Source organism: Urocitellus parryii, chromosome 9, assembly GCF_045843805.1.
Source record: "Urocitellus parryii isolate mUroPar1 chromosome 9, mUroPar1.hap1, whole genome shotgun sequence".
Taxonomy (NCBI): domain Eukaryota; kingdom Metazoa; phylum Chordata; class Mammalia; order Rodentia; family Sciuridae; genus Urocitellus; species Urocitellus parryii.
In genome coordinates, this window is record NC_135539.1 from 137,705,277 (window position 1) to 137,725,147 (window position 19,871).

The 19,871-nt window shown below is 42.5% G+C and overlaps 1 protein-coding gene across 4 annotated transcripts in view; it reads left to right on the plus strand.

Moving 5' to 3' along the window:
• Positions 1 to 2,177, plus strand: part of Cop1 (COP1 E3 ubiquitin ligase) — a 172,574-nt gene extending 170,397 nt beyond the window's left edge. For all 4 annotated transcript variants that reach the window (XM_026388476.2, XM_026388479.2, XM_026388477.2 and 1 more), the window contains one exon: positions 1,853 to 2,177. In XM_026388476.2, coding sequence (XP_026244261.1) covers positions 1,853 to 1,870 — 18 coding nt within the window. In that variant the 3' untranslated portion in view covers positions 1,871 to 2,177. The remainder of the gene's footprint in view (positions 1 to 1,852) is intronic.
• Positions 2,178 to 19,871: the final 17,694 nt, after the last annotated feature.

Here is a 19,871-nt window from a genome sequence, read left to right on the forward strand (position 1 = left end):
AAAAGACTGAAGCATTCACAGTGGGCCAAGCGCTGTTGAGCTTCTCTTCTCTTACACTGTAGCTAACCAAAGGACATTCCCTGCCCAGGTCCAAATACAGCAGGAGGTGCATATACATCCACTAGATTTAAATTTATCTTACTCTCATTTTACTTTTCCTCATGTTTCTCTTCCTTTTCTTTCCTGACAAACAGGTTTTTCTTCACTTGTCAAGGTGGGAGTTGAGAGTGTGGGAAAAAAATTTAGCGTTCAGTTGAAAATTGGTTGATCATGTGATGCCGTTACTATAATCTGAAAATTTGAGTGCCTCTTGGTAGTCTCAATAATAAACTCATGATACAGTTTTCCACAGATTTTCCTTTGTAGTTAGGAGCTCAAAAAAATAAAAATGTTATCCACTTATACTATTGGATAGGTTAGCCCTTGGGCATAATACCTTAGATAAGCAAATTATGAGCTAAGCAAAACAAACTTTCTAAACAAAACACCATTTGGGTGGCTTTTAGTACATGGATTTGATTAGCACATATTCCGAGAATACCTGTTCTTTCCACATATTTTTTCATGAAATATCAGGAAGCATTTTTTTTTACATATATAACGTATCTACTTTACCTGCCAATGGGTATTAAATTTGCCATGAATTCCTTCAGCTCATCCTAAGTAGAGAATAACCCAGCCATCAAGGGAGAAAATTCAGTCCTAACAAGTAAGATAGTGAGGAAATGGGCAAACTCAAAGCAGAACTGCATTGAACTGGTCAAACTAATTCATGGTGACTACTTTTGCCTCTTCTAAAGAAAAACCATGGACAGCTTAAATGAAAACTAGGTTTTTGAAATGATTAACATTTGTTATATTTTGAAGCCTCAAGCAAGATAGAAGGTCTTAGAATCTCTGATTTAATTGTCTCTTTTTACTCTTTGGGTCTCTCTTTATCTTAGCCTCATGGAATGGCATGAGTTAACAAAAAGAAACCTTACTCTTCAAGAAGTTTGGCCTTTGGATCAATTGAAATTACTAAGATCTCTGCAGGAATTCAAAGCTACATTCATACTCATAGAGCCTCATTGATAAATCTAAGCTTTTTTAAAACAGTTTAGACCTCTTATGTTAAGTAGCTTACTTGTCCAATATAAAGACATCATTCCAACAGTCAAGTTAAACCTTAGCAGAGTAGCAAAGGTTGCATCTTTGCCCCCCAAAATTTTAGTCTCCTTGTAACTTAATTCTTTTTGACAGTGTCTCATAATTATCCTTGTGTTCATGGTCTTTTCTTAGCTATTTGCTCCCACTTTTTCTTATCTTTAGTTGTAGCAATATCACAACTTATTTTTATGGGAGGGTATTGCTTTAACACTAAAAACTAACAAAATACCTTGACACCAAATGATTAACCAGAAAATGAAAAAACTAGTAGAAAAAGGCAAAGTTTTATGTGCTATATACCTTGATCACTGGTGTTTGGTCAGTGGTTTGATCAAACTAGTGCTTATCAATAGAAGTAATAGATTATATCCTAATTAGTAATGTTTCAAGTTTTCTTTAAAATGTGGAAGAATACCAATAGACATTCCATAAATGTATATCCATGCCACGTATCAGCCAGTTTATTTATACATGTTTTATCTTGAAGGCTCCCTAATTAAAATGGAGATAATTAATCTGAAAGAGATCGTATAGTGGTTGATTTGAACGTAAGAAAGGGCTTATGTTCAATCCCTTCAAATTCGTTAGCATTATAACCAGGTGGTAAACATTTTTTATTTAGTTTCCACTGGTAAATACAGTAAAGAGTCACTTTTATGTTGTAAAGCTATTATATAACACTAATCCTTTTTTTCCCCATTAGGTGCTAGAGTTGGTATGAAGGGTTTACTGAAGTCAAGGGTGTGTTTGATCCTGCCTAATACATCTGCAGCTGACAATGAGAGAAGAAACGAATGTCACATGAAGTCTCGCCCAAAATCATCATGGGATTTGTATTCTTTTGAGTACTTTATTTCCTTTTTTTCCTTCTTTATGACCTTGGGACATTGGGAATGCCCAGCGAACTCTCCGCCATCAATGTAACTCCATGGACTTTGCTGCTGTTGGTGGTGTGGTTATCTAATTTTTGTGATAGGGAAACAAATTCTTTTGAATAAAAATAAATAACAAAAAATAATAAAAGTTTATTGAGCCAAAGCTGAGCTGGGAAAAGTTTTGTCAAATGTAATGAGAGATACTTTTTTCAAGAAGTTGCACACATGAATTACAGAGGAATGTTTTAGTGGATAATTTTAAGATCCATATTTCCCAACCATTTTGAAATTATGTATATCAACTTAAAGTATGTGGGTATCTTCCAGAGAACTTAATGTTTACAGTAGAAAAGATTACAATAACTAGTTCTCTTTGCCTTTTAAATGTCACATATATATACCCTAAATGTCAAACAAGTCAATTTATTTTATAAAAATTATAGGTAACCCATCCAGGGTTAGACAGTGATTTGGATAAGGGTAAGCAGACTTTCTGGGAAGGCATGATGGTAAATATTTTAGGCTTTGCAAGGCCATGTGGCTGTGTCATAGCTATTCAGCTCTTACGGGAGAGCAGCCACACATATATGTGAATAAACAGGCTGGCTGGGAAATAGGAGGGGCAGACTTTGCCTGAAAATCATATCTTGCCAAATCCTGACTTAGAGGAAAACATTTCAAGCCATATCATCTCTTAGATTGTCTAATTTTATAAATTGTCTTCAGACTACAAAAGGAAAGAGGTTAGAAAAAAGCAGGTCAAGCAGAAGTAACATAACGGCTCCTTTAAAAGTCTGAACACTTTTTAAGCAAAAGATAAAAGCAAAATTATGCTCCATGTTTTATAAAAGTAAACACTTGGAAAAGGTTGGTTGAATAAAGATATTCTTGACAAAGGTAATCAGAATATCCTCAACTTAAAATTATGAAACCTATGACAAGATCATATTTTATTGTCTAAACCTCTTGAAGCCAAATGTTTTGGAACTTAGAATCTTGAATATTAGAAAATGTATAGAATACATATACTATATAAATAATCCCCAACAAAGTCTGGAGCAATATTCCACAAACTCATCAACACTTCTGCAGCAAAGCAAATAAATGTTCACACTATATGGGATTAATTAACAAAAGCTAAAAACAGTCTTGCATTAGTTCAAGTCAGGTTTTACCACCATGCAAGTTTGCCTCAATGTAGGTGAATAATTTTAATTTCCAGATCTTCAAGAGAATTACATCCTACTTCTGGGAGTTAAGACTTTTTGGACTCAATTCTTAGAGAAAAGCTATACCTGTCACCAACCAGAACCTGATACTCCGGATATGTTTTCAGAGAGTATTGTGCTTTTGTGAAGATGCAGAAAGAATAGTCAAATGCAGATCCTTCACTTAACGAACCTCACTTAGGGGATGTGTGAACTTATAAATCATTAAGTAAGAAGCAGAGAGTTAATGCCTCTTTGCATGCACTTAAATAGCAGATTATTATGTTGTTTTATTTGGCCTTACTTTTTAAAATATTTTTTAGTTATACATGGACACAATATCTTTATTGTTTTTATGGGATGCTGAGGATCAAACCCAGCGCCTCACATGTGTGAGGCAAGCGCTCTGCCACTGAGCCACAACCCCAGCCCTTGGCCTCACTTTTTTATGTCTTATTTCAAGCTTATTTCTATATTATAGAGTCATGTTAATTTCCATATGTTTGAAAGGATATTATAAGGTACATTTAGTTATCAAAGGAACTCTATTTTTTAGTCATTCTATGTTCTGATATATATTCATTTATATGAGAAGGGAACTAACATAATCTATAAGTAATGATTAGAAATGATGCACATTTTAAGACCAAAAGTACTTATTCAAGATTAGCATAGGTTGTTGATAGATTTCAGTTTAATCTTCATTTCAGTACATATTTGTAGGTCTTTCTCAGAGCTTGCTGTTGTTCCCAAGCACACACTTGTGTATGGGAAATGTTAAAGGTTGAAGTACACTATGAAGTTCTTGTAAGACGACTGAGCTACTGAGCATCAAAAGATGGAGGGAACTGAATTTTTTTGATGCATTCAGAAAGATGAGCCTGACTGGAACATTAGCAGGCAACGAGGAGAGAAGTATACAGTGAGTTTGAAAAGGTAGAGGAGCTGATAGGTAAGAGCTTCTAGGGCATGGGTGAGAGTTTAAATTTTGTTAAAGCAGGTGAAGGGAAGGGTTAATGAGAATGGCATGTTCTGATGGCTGGTGAATGGATGAATGAGACAAGAGCTGCAATTACATGATTAGTCAAGATTTGGTCCATGGGGCTTGGACCAAAGGTAGTAGCATTGTTCCACTCAAAAGCCTGTTTCAGCTAGTAGAGTTTGCCACAATCTTCATTCCTGTATCTTGGAAGATTCTTGGTTAACTTTTAAAGTTATTGTTTTATGCTAACCTGTCACAACAAAGAATGTAACTCAGCAAATTTAGTCAATCCCCAATCAGCAGTGAGTAAGTCACGTAGAAACTTCATGGCCAAAATGTTCATGAGCCACTTAGAGAACCATTTCACTAATTTAAGCAAATCTAGAAGCTGTCTAGCTCTGGTTCTGAATATAAGGGTAATTGGTCATTGCCCTTAATGTAATTATACAAACGTAACTGCAATTTATAGGAAACTTCTGCTTATCCTGAGCCACTTAGGTTACATGGTTAACACTAACACCAGTAACAGTAGCACCTTGCAGTTCCTTCCTTAGCAGTTAGCTGTCAACTAATGTGGCTTCTAGACTCAAACTGAATATTTTAGAAATATTTGTTGAGCTGCTACTTTGTGTGAGGAACTGTGTGCTACATACTAGGGATAGATATAAAATAAAAATATGACCCCTATCCTCAAGAAGCTTATTGTGTGGTGGGAGAGACAGGTAAGTATGCAGGGTATGAATACCTTTGTGGACATAAGCCTCAGGTTATATTGGAAAAGCATATAATCTAGAGGAGTAAAAAATGAAGGGCTGAGAATAGAGGTAGTTGTCAAGATTTTTTTTTCCCCCTGAAGGAAGTAACATCTAAGCTGAGTTTTGAAAAGTAAGAATTAAGTGCTAAGAATGTTTGCTGTAGGCAAAGAAATGTTCAAGATCAAGGGGTGGAAATAGAAAACCATGAGTAGCTCCCATGGCCTTAAACTAGGACTATTGAGCAACAGAGTAATATCAGATTGTAATCCAAAGTATAAATTAATATCCACGAAGCCATCATGCAAATGATTTGATAAATAAATGGTAAAGAAGAGACAATTTTTCCACACAAAATTCCAAATTCCTTATATAGATGCTTTACCCTCAAGGAAATGGAAATGTCATGTTGATAGTAGGCAATGAAAATTTTAACATTGTGGTCTTTTTTCAAAAAATAATCCCATAACCCCAATATAAACATCAAACAAATCCTTCTTGAAGAACATATGACTAAGTACCTGACCAGTATTCCGTGCTTTCAAAGTCATCAGAAACAAGGCCTAAGGAACTATCACAGCCATGAGCAGCCTAAGGAGTTGTGACTAAGTGCTCCTGCTCTGTGCTACCCTGTGTGGGATTCTGAAACAGAAAAGAATATTACATTAAAACAGGAAATCTAAATTATATGCTTTAGTTGATATTAATATATCAGTGTCAGTTCATTAACTATGACAGATATTCCACACTAATTTGTTAGTAGGAGAAATTGGATGTGAGCTATAAAGGGACTGTACTATTTTTGCGATTTTTCCATAAGTCATTTTTATAAACCTCAAAAGTATATAAAAATGTATATTTTTTGAAGCATGAAGATACATCATTATATACAAAACAAAGTGCAGGACCAACAATGGGAGAAAGACATAAGTAACAATGGCTCTCTACCAGATATCATTCTTTAGAAAGGCAAAGTATAAGCAGTTTGGAGGAGATTGACATTCCTGTCTCGACTTTATCACCAAGAAATCATATAATTTTGCAAAAAATGATAAAAACTCTTTAATATTTGTCTCTGAACTCTGCTTCCTGAAAATGACACTCTCAATAAATAAAATTCACAAATCATGAGATTTCACTATACAAAGTCCTTAGTCATTCTTGTAATTTAGTCATACAGATATGAGTACCTATAGTTTTTATTATTTTACCTAAGATTATTACAGCTTCTCTGTATGAGAATTGAGAAATCTTTTCATCCCTATACAGTTTTAATTTCTCAATTCTCTGTAAGTTGTTTGCCCCTTATCAGTTTTAGAAGCAAACTCTATAGTGCCCAAATTCTAAAAAAGATCTGGGGTTGGAAGTGGGTTGGGAGTCTCATGAATTCCAAGTTCAGGTTTCCACTGATAATAGCAGTCAAGGCGTTATGAATTTCCTTATACGAATGAACTTGCTTTACTGTCAATGATAATCTGTGATCAAAGGTTTCAGAACCTTTTTGGAAGAACCATGTAAAGTCTTTAAGATTTTCAAGAGAAAGAATCAAGTCAAACACAAGTAACTAATTATATACTCAAAATATAAATGTTTACCTTTAGTTTTATACATCTAAGAGAATGTTTTATCCCAGAACTTAGGAGTGAGCTTCAGTGGAACAGCAACCTAGTCAGTCCCCTCCTGGGTTGGCGCCTCTACTCCTGGTCTACAATGGATGTGGAAGATTGCTCAGGAGGGAAGGTAAAGTCCTGACTTCATGTCTTCTAGGTCAAATAAATATTCTCTTTTTTTTTTTTTTTCACTTTTCTTCCCTTTCTGGTTCTTTCAGCCTGTGCTATTGATATTTCCTTACTGAATATGAAGTTTTCCAGGCCCTTAACATTTACATGAAGACTAGGAAACCACTGTTTTCTTGAATGATGATGTCTCATAAAATATTCAGACATACTTTATGATAATGTTCATACTCTGCCTAATTTTGCAAAGTTAAATTTTGAAAAAAAAAACATGTTTCTCCTAATTAATCATAGTTAAACATTAGCCCATTTTTCAGTTTGTTTTGTTTAATATTTAAAGACCAAACTCTGTTATGTTTTTATACTATAAGAAAGTCCTCACTTGCACTTCCCAGATTCTGCCTGGTCAGTCCTGGGAGCCACTTCTGAGCTCCATGGTACCCTGGGCAGATACGAGCTTCTATTCTTAGAACTGGGTCGTGATGCTCATGTGCTACTGAATTGCAAGGCTTTTCTATAGCTTCGGTTACATATATATAACTTCTCTGGAAAGGCCTCTGGCACTCTTGGAAATTAAAAGTACTCCATGAATACAGGGCAATATGGTATTAAAAATTTAATCACTTCAATTTTTTCCATGAAGAATAAAGAACCATGAGGTATAAAAGTTACCAAAAAAAAAAAAATTAGAAGGTCAAAATTTAGAAGATGAACTATTCTGGAAGTTTCAACAGGCCTATAAATGGTTTTGTTGCTTGTGCTCCCTGAATGTAGAATCTGCCTGTCTTTATGTGAGCTGAGCTATCAAAGACCATCTTCACAGGGGCAATGAAAAGCTAACTTAGAAGAATGGCCAGAATGAAGCTTTCCACATGTCTCCTCCAGCCACATGCCCAGTGCACTTTGTCCCTGCAAGGCAGGATCAGGTGGCCACTGGTTTGAAGAGCAGATTGCCTCTGCTGTCCTTCCTATGCTGGAGTGGGGAAGGGAATTGTGTCAAGGAAAGTGAGGTCAGTTCCTAGGGAAACCCTTAATATCAGTCCTCTCTGTGGAGCCCCCTATTTCCCACTGTGGAGGCCAAAGATGATTTCCAGTGTTTCAATCAACCCCTGAGGTGTTCTTATTTTCCAGCAAGTGTACCCTTCTAGTCATCTGATTGCATTGTGACATATCTTTATGACAGAAAAATAACCTTTTCACCATTTCTTCTTGGTGTGGTAGTGCAGATAGTCCAGTAACTGAATATTTATCTGCATACTTGTTTCCATTATCCGAGAATCCCAAGGGAATCTTGACATTAGTTTTTGCCACCTCTAGGCTAAGAGATGGAAAAGTTGGGTCAGAAGTTTAGGCAGTAACCTAGCCCTCATGAACTTCATTTCAGAACATACTCCTTCTTTTTTACTCCAAAAGACCTGTCCTCAAACCCCTAATGAATTAAATATCCTAAATCAGTGCAAGAATTCCTTATGCAGGGGCACTGTGGCCAAGAGAAGTCAACTAACTCTCTGCCACTGATATGAACTGTAGAAGAACCAAGCACAGCAGAGATCCTTCAAGTAAAGTCACAGCACAACTTGAAGCTTTTCCAGTTGGTTGAGGCCTACTCAGAATTGACCAGCATACACCAGGACAGATGAAAATCACACTATGAACCTGGAAAGCTTTGTCTCAGCTCTCCTGCTGACTACCCAGTCCCAAATTAAGGGAACAGTGGTAGAATGTCAGGAACGGACTGATGTTCAGGTACTGGCAGCAGCTGCTTAAGTTTGGAGATAATCTAGAGAAAGGCAAAGACAAAAAGCGGAGCCTAAAAACTCTTGTGTTGACCTCTCAGGACTCTTTACTAAAGGAGATAATCCCTACTCTGGCCAGACTCCGAAGATAGAAAAGGAAGAAGAGAAAGCTATTGTAAAGTGTAGGAGAAAGGCCTGTGAAAGACTAAGGATGAGGTGGTTGCAAAGACTGGGAAGTCAGAAAAGCCTAGTAAGAAGAAACAGCTGAAAATACTTGGCAGTTGGCTCAAAAGTGACAGTTCTGTGAGTCTCAAGTCTTAGGTGGGAGCTGATGGCCATCTGTGTCAGTGATCTGGGCTTTGCCTGATCTGTCCTTGCCTTTTCTGGCAGGTAGTGCTCTGCTTATTCTGTTTCCTGTGAGAACTCCCACTTCCCATCTGGAGACAATTAAGTGTAAGGTGTTGCTGCTGGGATCAGCCCTCTTTTATTCCTTGTCCTCTGTGATACGCAGACAGGTAGATATGCTGCTAAGGAAAGTGCCTTTCTCCTAATTATCCTGTAGCCTACTGGGGAAGAGACATGTTCAGATCAAAGATGACCACATTCTGTACTCCAGAGGGACTGTTCATGGACCTCCCTGAAAGCAGGGTGCCAGAATTAGTTAATGTGTACCTTCTGGAATAAAAGAGACACAGAGAAAAGTGCCAGTCTCACACCATGCTGGCACAGCACCCCAAAATGAAACAAATCTTTGCATCACTCTGGGCCTTAGGAAATAACAACACAAGATATGGGGCCAATAAAAACAGCTACAAGAAAGATAAGACCTGGCCTGTGTAAAACAATGTTCTTTGTTATGAGCTCAATTAGAAGGGATAAAATTTTCTATAAAAGAATTACAAGGGATAATTTAAAAAGGACATTCACCCTCACAATACTACCATACAATAAAGAAGGAAGGTAAATTTCATGAAGATATGTAGATTGGTATGAGATAATGCATCCCATCAACTCCCATAGTCACTACCCTGCAACTGTTCTGACTCTGATACCATCATCTGCAAAGAACTGCCTGCAATCAATCTAAGTTCGGCTTTCCCACCCCACCCCCTACCCCATCCTCTAGTGGATATAGTCTAAATATTTGCTTGCTTTTATTTACAAAAGAGCTCAATATTTACAACAAAGTATTCTCCAAGAGTTTGGGGGCTCCCCTACTATTTTCTCTAGTCATTTGTAGGAAATTTGTCCCACCAAGGAGACCTATGATTAAACAATATTTGCACGTGAAGGTTTGCCTACAGCCTCAAAAATTAAAGAGCAGTGCACAACTGATGCTCTACTGCAATACTTTGCTTCCAGGTCATAAAGCCTCGGTAGACAAGTTGCAGCACTGCCAAGCCAAAGTCAAATATTAGAGCATCTATTGCAGTGAAGTCTATAAGGTATTGCAATCTTGGGGTAAAGTGATTTTGCATACAAGAGGGTACTAGGCAATGGATCCCTGCTTTTGTTTGTTTGTTTGTTTTGTTTTCCTTCAGTACTTGGGCCTATACAGGGCCTGGTGCCTGCTGGGCAAGCATTGTACCACTGAGATACCTCTCCAGTCCTGGATCACAGCTTTTGCCAAGTGTAGAAAACCTCTGGCAATCTGACAAGCACCTGCATAACTTTAGACATTCTGGTCTGGTCCTTAGAATCTTAAGAAGCATTTGAACAGCTGAAGTTGGATATTGCCTCTCCTCCAGCTTTGGAGATTTCAGATTTTGAAAAACTTTTCCATTTAAAAATAAAGAGCATTGACTTACAACTTAGGATTGGAGTATAGACAAACAGTTTACTCCTCAATTCTAGGTGCCACAGTGCTGGAAGTAATGTGGCTCTGTGAATAAGAGCCAGCATGGCATTCTTACTGAAAAGGCGCTCTGACCTTGGTCACTTGATTTATTTGCATGCCCACATGCTACAACCTTGGAGCATACAAATCCCAGCATTTTTCAGGGAACTATTAACAATGAGCAAGCATTATTTTCGAATCCTAACATTGTACTCTGGAGGTGCAATCTCCTAAACCTTAGTGCCTTCTTACCAAGTCCTGATTAAATAGATGACTCTGGTTGTGCAATTATAATAGAATATATCAGGATCTGACCTGATTTATCAGATGTTCTAGGCCAAAATGCAGATTTGGTCATGTTTTCTGTTGGGTCATGCACCTAGGATAAGAAGGACCAACTTCCTCTCCTGTGGTATGTGATGTTGGAGGCTTGTGTCTTCTCTGGAATTAAGTTGGTACAAGTAGTAAGTAAAAGCAGTTACCAGAGCAGTTCTTGGTTCTGGACTTTCATAGTAGGTAGGTCGTAAATATTTGTTGTCTGTCATGCAACAGAGCAAAAACAAAAAAATAATAATAATTTAAGTAGGGGAGTCAAACTTAGGTGAGAACTAAAAACAATCTTCTGTCAAATTGACAGCAAGTTTGCTGGGGTTTTACAACTGCTTGCTCAAAAATTATTAGTCCATTTTGTCAACAGAACCGCAAAGACCACTGTTAAAACAGCAATCTCCAAACTTACAAGCTTCTTTTTTTAATATAACAGGAACATTTGTTCATTTGCAAAAACATGCTTCACAGAAGGAAATGAACAACAGAATTATAAAAGGGACTGAAAGAAATTTGACTAGACTATGGGAATTACCTAACAAACTAATTCCTAAATCACAGTCCCCATTTGCTTGGTTAGGATTACATAAAAAGGGGAGGCAGGATTTTTGAAAACACTAAACTCTTAATATACCTACCAAAAAGATAAAATTGTTAAAAACATGAAAAAAGAGATGTGCTATCTGTAGCAGAATTTTTTGCAGGCTTCTCAGGGTAAGGCCAGGAAGTGCTCCCTGACCAACCTTATCAGGAACCTGGTGGCATTTGATTTCCTAGGATGAATGGATGCAGAAAGTAAGAGAGTCTGCCCCCAAGTGTGGGTGACCTCTGGGTGCCCAAAGGCTTTGCTTCCTCAGAAGCCAGTCTGCAGGCAGTGGGGGATGCAAAGCACAACCAATCGAAGGGCATCATTTTATGTCTTCTGTTTTTCTGGAATCATGCAGATGTTTGCAGATTCCTAAAAGCCCCAGTCTTCTGAGGAGTGGAACAAAAACCCCTCCTTGGATAAGATCCAGTCATATACCGGTTAAACTGACCAAGAGCTTAACCACTACCGTTATTAAAAATTAGAATGAGAGTTGGGGTGCAGCTCAGTAGAACAGCAGCACTTACCCAGCATGTGCAAGACCCAGGATTTCATCCCCAGCAGCTCAATAAAGAAAGAAATAAGAGTGAAAATAAAATTAGAATGAGTGCTGCAAGCAAGCATGGACTTTCTCCTTTGGAATTCGTATCAGCAGGCCTGTGAATTTGGCTCAGAGGCTAAATCCTGTGCCTGATTAGACTGAATCCTCTCATTATCTTGTTCAGTACTTAAAAGGCTTTCCTCTTCCCCTCAGAAATTCTGAGTCTCAAATTCCTACATCATAAAGATCTAGAAGAATCTGCCAGAGGAAGTCTGCCACACCTCTCAACCAGGACACTTGGTCTACATGAAAGCTGACTGCCACCGTGCTGAAAAGGGCCCTTTCAAGTGCTCAGGTGACCCACTCAGCTATCAGTAAAGGCAAATGGCTGGGATCCTGCTTCTGTGTGAAGCCAGCACCGCAGGAGGGCTACACTGTGGTCCCCATAAAGGACCTAAAACATCAGTTTCTAAAGTAACTGGCATTGAACTCAACTGCAAAGAAGCAGACTGGGAAATGCATTGGTATTCTCATAGGCTGCTTGGTCTCCTGTCATTCCAGTTACTGTGAGGATCACATTTACTGGAAAACCGCATTCTTTGTTCCACTTCTGTTTCTCTGCATTCCCAATAATATTGCCCACAGCCACACATGTCTGGCCAGCTCAAAATTGTGCTCCCAATATGGACTAGATCTGGAAATAGGGTGTCCAACAGGCTGATTTTGGCAGAAAACAGTGAGACCATCTGCTCTAGTACTTTTTGATAATAACCAAGTAAAAATTAATGTTCATCTAGGTATTCAGACTCTAAATTTGGCACAAAAGTATTTGATTGAAAGGATGATGTAAAAGAGGAAAGCATTTAATTGAGAGACAAACTGCAAAAGACAGGTCTTGACCGTTTTTCATTTCATCTGCCCTTTACCATTAGCTTTTTGTGAAGTTGGGTTTGTGCAGAAATGCAAAACCTCCTCCTGAATGAAGCTGTGTGTGAAGCTGTGAATGAAGCCCTGCTCTCATTTAGGAACCTGTCCTCAATGATCAGGCTCAGTCCTTTGGAGGAAAGGAACCCCTGACCACTCACTCTATTGACCACCCCCAGGAGCCTCTTTGCCCTGTTCCCAGTTTGATTCCTGCTTTCTAATTTGGATTTTTTTAATCCTCAGGAAAAGGGCAAGCCTCCCCTTCTCTCCTGATTCTACTACCTCCCCATCCCTAAAATTTGAGCATCTAACAGTGAGCACCCAGAGATGTGTTTCTTTCCCTCTTTCTCCCTCCCCGCCCCTCCCTCCACCTCCCTCCCTCACTCCCTTCAGCCCTAGAGCATCCTTGAATCTCCTCTTTCTAACCCTGCCCACTGGTAAGCACTGCCCAGAGTGCCCTTCCAGGGTGGACCCACTGTGATTTCACAGCACTCCACTGCAGCCACCCTGTGCACACACCACCATGGCTGGTTCATCCTCAGCTCTGCATGCTGTGTGCCAACAGGAGCACAGGTCTGCCCAGGTTAAGTGAGCGCACATGGCTGTCACACTGGGAGCTCCACCAGGCTCAGCTGACTCATCTCTACATCTGAGTGCCTGTACTAGCAGGCCATAGGGAAATGTTTGAATCAAAGTCCTGTGTCCCTCTGGCTAGAGAAAGCAACACAGCTGGTCCTCCCTCTCTCTCTTTTCTGACTCTGTAGCAGCCTGCACAGGAGCTGCCCTTCAGAGGGAGTTCCAGCACTGAGGTACAAATATTCATAGGCCACATCATTTACAGACCAGAGGGGCATGGCAGTTCCCCTCCAGTCCTTAGCTTTAGCCACTCATGGGAGGCTACAGCAGTCTTACCCACCTTTAGACTCCCACGAGAACCAGAGGCCTTCTGGACCAACCCCTACATGCAGTGCTGACTTTCCTGGTCATTGAGCATGGGCACCCGGATGCTGGGGAGGCTGCCTGAGACTGTGCAGTGTGACTCATCTGAGGGAGGAGGCTGGCCTGGCCATGCACCACGTCCTAGTGGCAATCATATCCCAAATTCACCCAAGAACAGACCTGTCTTCCCACAGTCCCTGGATGTGGCTCCTTATTATAGGCAGGACATAGCTTAGAGACTAACAGCTGCTTCCAGAATTCTTAAGAAGCACTGGATCTGATTTGGGCAAGTAAATACCACCCAGCCCCTTCCTACTCTCCTTTGCAGGCATTCTAAAACCCAGAGGGGTTGACAGGAGGTGGGCAGTAAGGACAGATGGGTCCCAGGGAAACCTCTGGGTACCATACCTGCACTTCAGACAGAGAGGAAGGCTTGGCATTTGTGTGATACTTATTGATCTTACCTGTGCACCCGGCATTGCTGAATTCTTTGCATTCATTATTTTATTTAAGTCCCCCAAACAGCAATAACAACCTACTGATAAAGTGGATGTGTTCAGTAAGTGAGGCCTAATTAAGCTGCATAACGTGTAATTGGATTATGTTCAACTCTCCACACATGTTATACCATCATTTAAAAGCCCTGTAAAGCTCATGCTGTTGTCCTTTTTTTTTTTTTTAAAGAAACTAAGTCAGTTTGATCCTTGAGTTCAGATTCATAACCACTCTGCACTACAAAGTGTCTCCAAGGATCTGTGCTCAACAGGACTGCCCAGAAGGGATGCCAGCACCCTCCAAGCCACCCTTCTCACATGGGATCCCATTGAATTCTCTCCCATCCTTTGGACCTGCAGCCTCCACCCCTGCCCACCTGCCTCTCACTTTGAGGACAAAGACCTTCATGAATTTCTCACCCACCAAACACAGCTGGAGCCTTCAGGTTCTATTTCTAGAAGCCATTCAAAAGCTCTCAGCTCTGAAGAAGAATGAATCAGGGATTATGTTCACTTTATGGATACATTAATTTTTTAATGAAGGAGTTCATTCTGTGGGTTCCCTCACCTAACAGCTGCTTGGCTTCCCTAGGAACACTCTGAAATTTGACCCATAACTAGCCATACAGCAGAGCTCCTGAGGAGACAGGAGGTTGCCAGAGAGGATTTTGATCTTCATATAGAAATCACTGATACTTGAAAACAAAAGCATCTTTGGAATTTCAGCGAGTTCCATGGGGAAATACATCATTTTGGTTTTTTGTGTTTCATAATAATTTTTGTCATAATAACCCTCAAGGGTAGTGCCTATAGTTCAAAATGGAGGAGTAGACAGAATATAGAGGTGTTTCCTCAACCTTTTGATGGACAGCCTCCTTGGTCTCAGGGCCTTTACACTGGCTGCTCCTTCCTCTTAGAAACTCCCACCAGTTATCTGTGTGGGTGTTCCCCCTTCCTTCAGGTCTCTGCCCAAACTACAACTTCTCAGAGAGGCCTTCCTGAACCATCTTATATAAGGTCCCCACACAAACCTGCTCCCTGCTTTCCCTTGCTTCTCCTACACAGTGTCTCTTGTCTGACTATGTCCACACACACACATTTTCTTGATGGTATGTTGCCAGTCTCCTCTCACTGGAATATAAGCTTTGTGGTGGCAGGTCACGAGTTCCATCCTCAGCATGGTGCACAGGACTAACACATAGTAGGTATTCCATTTAATGCACTTCCAAAGTTGGTTTTCCTTTTGGAAACTTCATGTGTTTTGTCACAGATACCAGCCTGCTTCATTTAAGTTTCAGTCTGCTCCCGCCCGGCTGACCAGCAGCGTCCTCTTTCCCTCATATCCTCTATGGGAAGTCAGCACTGCAGCCAGTTTCCATAAAGACATAGACAGGGAGGCCCCAGTTTCCATTTTCAACACAGCCAGGAGGGACCTGGGCTGGTGAGCCGTGTCCTTCCAGCCTTATTCCCAGCCTCCAGTGAGCACCTCCCAAGGGCAGGCCTGTCCACATTCTTCTGTTTTATCTTCTTCCCGGCACCAACTATTGTACTTGGCACCCAGCAGGTACTCAAATCAATTTTGGAAATGAGAGTGCACAACCTCTCATCACACACTGAGAAATGTCCCCAAGATGCAGACTGAGCACTGAGCTCACACCTTCTGCAGAAGCTGAAACATAAGATGACGTCCCTTACCACACTCCCAGGAGGAGCTTCTTGCCACATAGGGATATGTGTGTGTGTGAGAGAGAGAAAGAAAGATACCAGAGGCATCATACACAGGCCAGCTGTCCACTGCTGTCTCAGAGATCTGTCACTGGGGTAAGGGAGGGGACAGAAATGGCAGGCTGGGGCAATGGCTGCCCAGGTGCCCATCACAGGCTAGCTTTGTTTTTCTTTTCTTCTCTTTTCCAGAAATGGTGGGGGAAGGTTCCTAACTCCTGTCTGCCCACTCTTGCAGGGCCTAGTGTCAAAGGCATAGACAGTGTCTGCAACACCCACTCTCCCCTCTGTGCCCCTGCATCCTGGAGAAAGGGGCAAAGCCTGTGCTCCAGTGCAGGATCTCCTGGGCCTCTTCTACGGAACTCAAAACGGAGAAAGAGGCCACTGAAAAGTGAAACAAAACTCAAAAAATTCCTGGCTCAGATGATTAATATTCATTGAGATCTACCTAAATCTGCAGCTCCTAGAGTGTCATGGAGCAGACCAGTTTACAAGGTTTGGATTCAAACCCGTCATTAGCCCTTTGCATCCAGAAAGCCACAATCCCCTTAGGGTCCCATCTGTGCTCTCCCAGTGTGGGTTAGAAGCAGAGAAGCAAGGCAGAGAGAGCTGTATAGAATGTCTGTGCCCCATGGACTGAGAGCCCTGACACAAACACCAGGTGCTGGCCACAGAAAGAGAACATATACAAGGCTTGCCCTTGCTCTGAATCTCAGTGGGAGGTGCCATCCTTCCCCACCACATGAATCCAAGTGAAGCATCACTAAAACCATAAAATGGCAAGTGATAAAACAACAACAACAAAACACTCTTGAACTTTCAAAGTCACATCACTTCCTAGATTGAGACTCTGGGCTTTCTTTGGCTCTTTTTATTGGTTCATCTAGACTGTGCTCCTGGCAAGCAGGATGTAAGGGAGGGGAAACATCCCCTCTGAGGCTTGATGATTGAGCCTAGAAAATAAACTGGCAGTAGGCAGACTAATGAGAGAAGGCTCACAAGCATGTGGTGCACTTGGACGTCACGTGAAGGAAAAGTGGATCCTGCAAAACCAGGAGGTTCCCCCAGAAGCTTGCACACGCACTCCTCAGGGCAGAGCCGAAAGAGGCGGGCAACTCAAGAGAGTAGATGATCTCTGGAAAAAAGGAATGGGCCCTCAGCAGAGTAGGCGGCAAAGCCTGCCTCTAAGAGATCCCAGGAGGCTACTGATAAGTAAAGTATAGGTTGTGACAGTTGTGACCTGTCTTTAAGGGCGTCCAGAAAATACCTCTGCTTGCGCTCACTGACCCCAGTGACCTCAGTGTGCTGTCATCCGCAGACCTGAGCAGCAGACTTAGGGTGGCATTTCCAAAGCTCCTATGGTGCCGACACCCCACATGTCTTTCAGCTCACCTCACACAGGACATGGCACCCCTACGTGCATGTGACTTACTGCCTACCTCTTTGGGGAATAAAGAGGAGCTGACTGTTCCTGGGTGGTTAGAACTGATGCTTGAGGCAAAGTGGGCTGAGAAGCCCCTCATCATCAGAATGGGGACCCTGAGGAAGTGAGCTGCCACAGATGCTTGCTGTGGGCGGCTAGGCATCCAGGGATAAGGATGTGCCCGGCTGCCCACTGAGCACCGAGTGCTGACACAGTTCAATCTGGGGCAGGGCCAAGGGTCAGCATCTTAATCAGTCTTCCGATTTCCTGCAGTTTGTGGCTTCATTTCTTTGTGTCTTCTAGACACAAAGATATTGAGAACTATGCACCTGTCTTCACCACTGGTTCCTGTCACAGAGCACCTAGAGGCCTTAGAGCTGCCCGAGGTTCAGAGTAAGAGGACTGTATTCTGTTACCAATAAGGAGCTTCACACCTGAGTTTATGATAATGAGCTGGCTCTGTAAGGATGGGAGCTGGTCACTAGAGGAACCAGTCATGGGATTGGAGAGTTGGAACTTCCAGTTCCATCCCCAGACCTCCAGGGAGGCAGGAGGGGCTGCAGAAGGACTTAATCACCAGGGACAGGGACCTGACCAATTTTCTCCATGTAAACCTAGAAGGAGCCATGTGTGGTGGTACACTCCTGTAGTCCCAGCAACTCGGGAGGCTGAGGCAGGGGGATCACAGGTTCAAGACCAGTCTCAGAAACTTAGCAAGACCCTGTCTCAAAAAATTAAAAAGGGCTGAGGGTGTAGCTCAGTGGTTTTGCACCACTGGGTTCAATCCCCAGGACCACACCAACAACAAACCTGAAGGAAGGTTTCAGAGAGCTTCAGGGTTGGGAAAGCCTGGGAGGGGGTGTGCCCCAACCATACTAGGATAGGCGTTCCTGCACTCGGGGCCTTTCTGAGCTTCACCCTGAGGTCATCAGTCACTGTGGGGACCCTGCATTTGTAGCCAAGCTGGCCAGCATGTGGAAACCCAGGACTGGCAATTGGCCTCTGACATGGGGAGTATGTGTGGAAGAGCCCCTCACCTGTGTGCACTGTTCTAACTCTGGCTGAGCACTCAGGGGGCTGAGCTGTACCTCTCCCTGCTGGGCAGTGCACCCACCTTATCTGCTCTCTTGAGGACTGAGGGACAATTCTTGTGATAAGCATTTCCTCCCCCATTTCCTAGGTAGGAGATGGAGCACTGCTGTATGGGGTTCCTGCTGTCCCCTCTCCTGCTACAACCTCTGACCTGCCACCTCTTGGGCAATTGGTATCTTTGTGAGGCACAGAATTTAAGGCAGAAGTTGAATTATCGGGCTTGGTTATAGAGGGTTGAGAGGGCAGGGATCATGTCTCCTCTGTCATGGGGTCTCTGGTGCCTGGAGCATAGTTGGTGGCAAAAGATGAGCTGTTCATGAAGCAATGTAGGGGCCTGTGGTTGACTTCCTAGGCAGCGCCCCATTTAACAACCAGCACGTCATTTCAGAGAAACTCAAGCTCTTCCTTCCTTTTCTTGAACAGGAAGGGAGATAGGCAGGCCACAGCAAACATTCCTCTCACCATGGCTTCCCTCACAGACTGGTCTTCATTTGGAGAGGCTCAAATCTCTCAAGGGACAGGGAGGAAGGAGGACTCTACATTGACCCCCAAAGTTCACTGTTTCCAGTTCCAGCAGGTCCTGTTATAAGGTCCTGTTCTCTGGGCCCCTGTTATATATGGAAGGGCCGCCTTTCGCATGGGCAGGCGGGAGACAATGTCACAGGGCAAAGCCAGAGCTCCCTCTCTTTCATGAGAGATGTGACAGTATGGACCCCAGGGATGTATGAGGTGGGAGAGGAGGAGAAGAGAGGGGAGGCTGGAGTGCCTGTCCTCCCCCAAACACGTGTGCCCAGCAGGTCACCTCCCCACTGTGTGCCCAGTTTCTGTACCCCAACACCAGGCGCCCTGCTTCACGTAGGTCTCTGCAGGCCACCAGCTCTGCAGTGCCTCTGGGACGGCATTCCTCCCGAAGGTGTCTTTTGTCTTAACTTTTCCAGGGAATTCCAAAGTCATAGGAGGAGAGCCTTTGAGGAGAACAGGGTGTGGTCCAAGACACTGTGCAGGAACAAGACAGAGCTGAGCACTGGGCCAGGGTTGTCTGTTGCCAACAGCCAGGGTGCACAGGGCTGGGTTTCCACTGGCTGATTCCCTGGGGCGAGGTCCACCACCTCCTTCTGCACACTTCCCTCTTTATTGGCGTGTTAGTAGAGGAGGGGTTAGAGGGGAGCAGGCACCTAGAGCCATCTTTTCATCCCATGGATCTGTAGTCTGAGACCAGGTGGGAAAAGTGAGTGAAAGAGGCACTGGTGTGCAGGCTTTTGTGTTGAGTCACATGGAGCCGAGTCCTGGCCCCTCCACTTGCTGTGTGACCTAGGACAAGTTCCTTAACTCTCCTGTGTCTCAGCCCTCATCCACAGGAAGAGTCTGTGCCTGACTCTTGGATTTCTTGAAGAACAGAACGTGGAAAAACACACAGGGCTGCTTCAGCACGGTCAGCCTGAGGGGCTGAGGGATTAACAGTGTCCAGTTCTCCAGTTTCCCCTGAGGCTGAGCTGTGCTGTCCCAGCAGCTCCTGGAGAGGAGGGAAGGGCTACAGAGGTGGGAAGG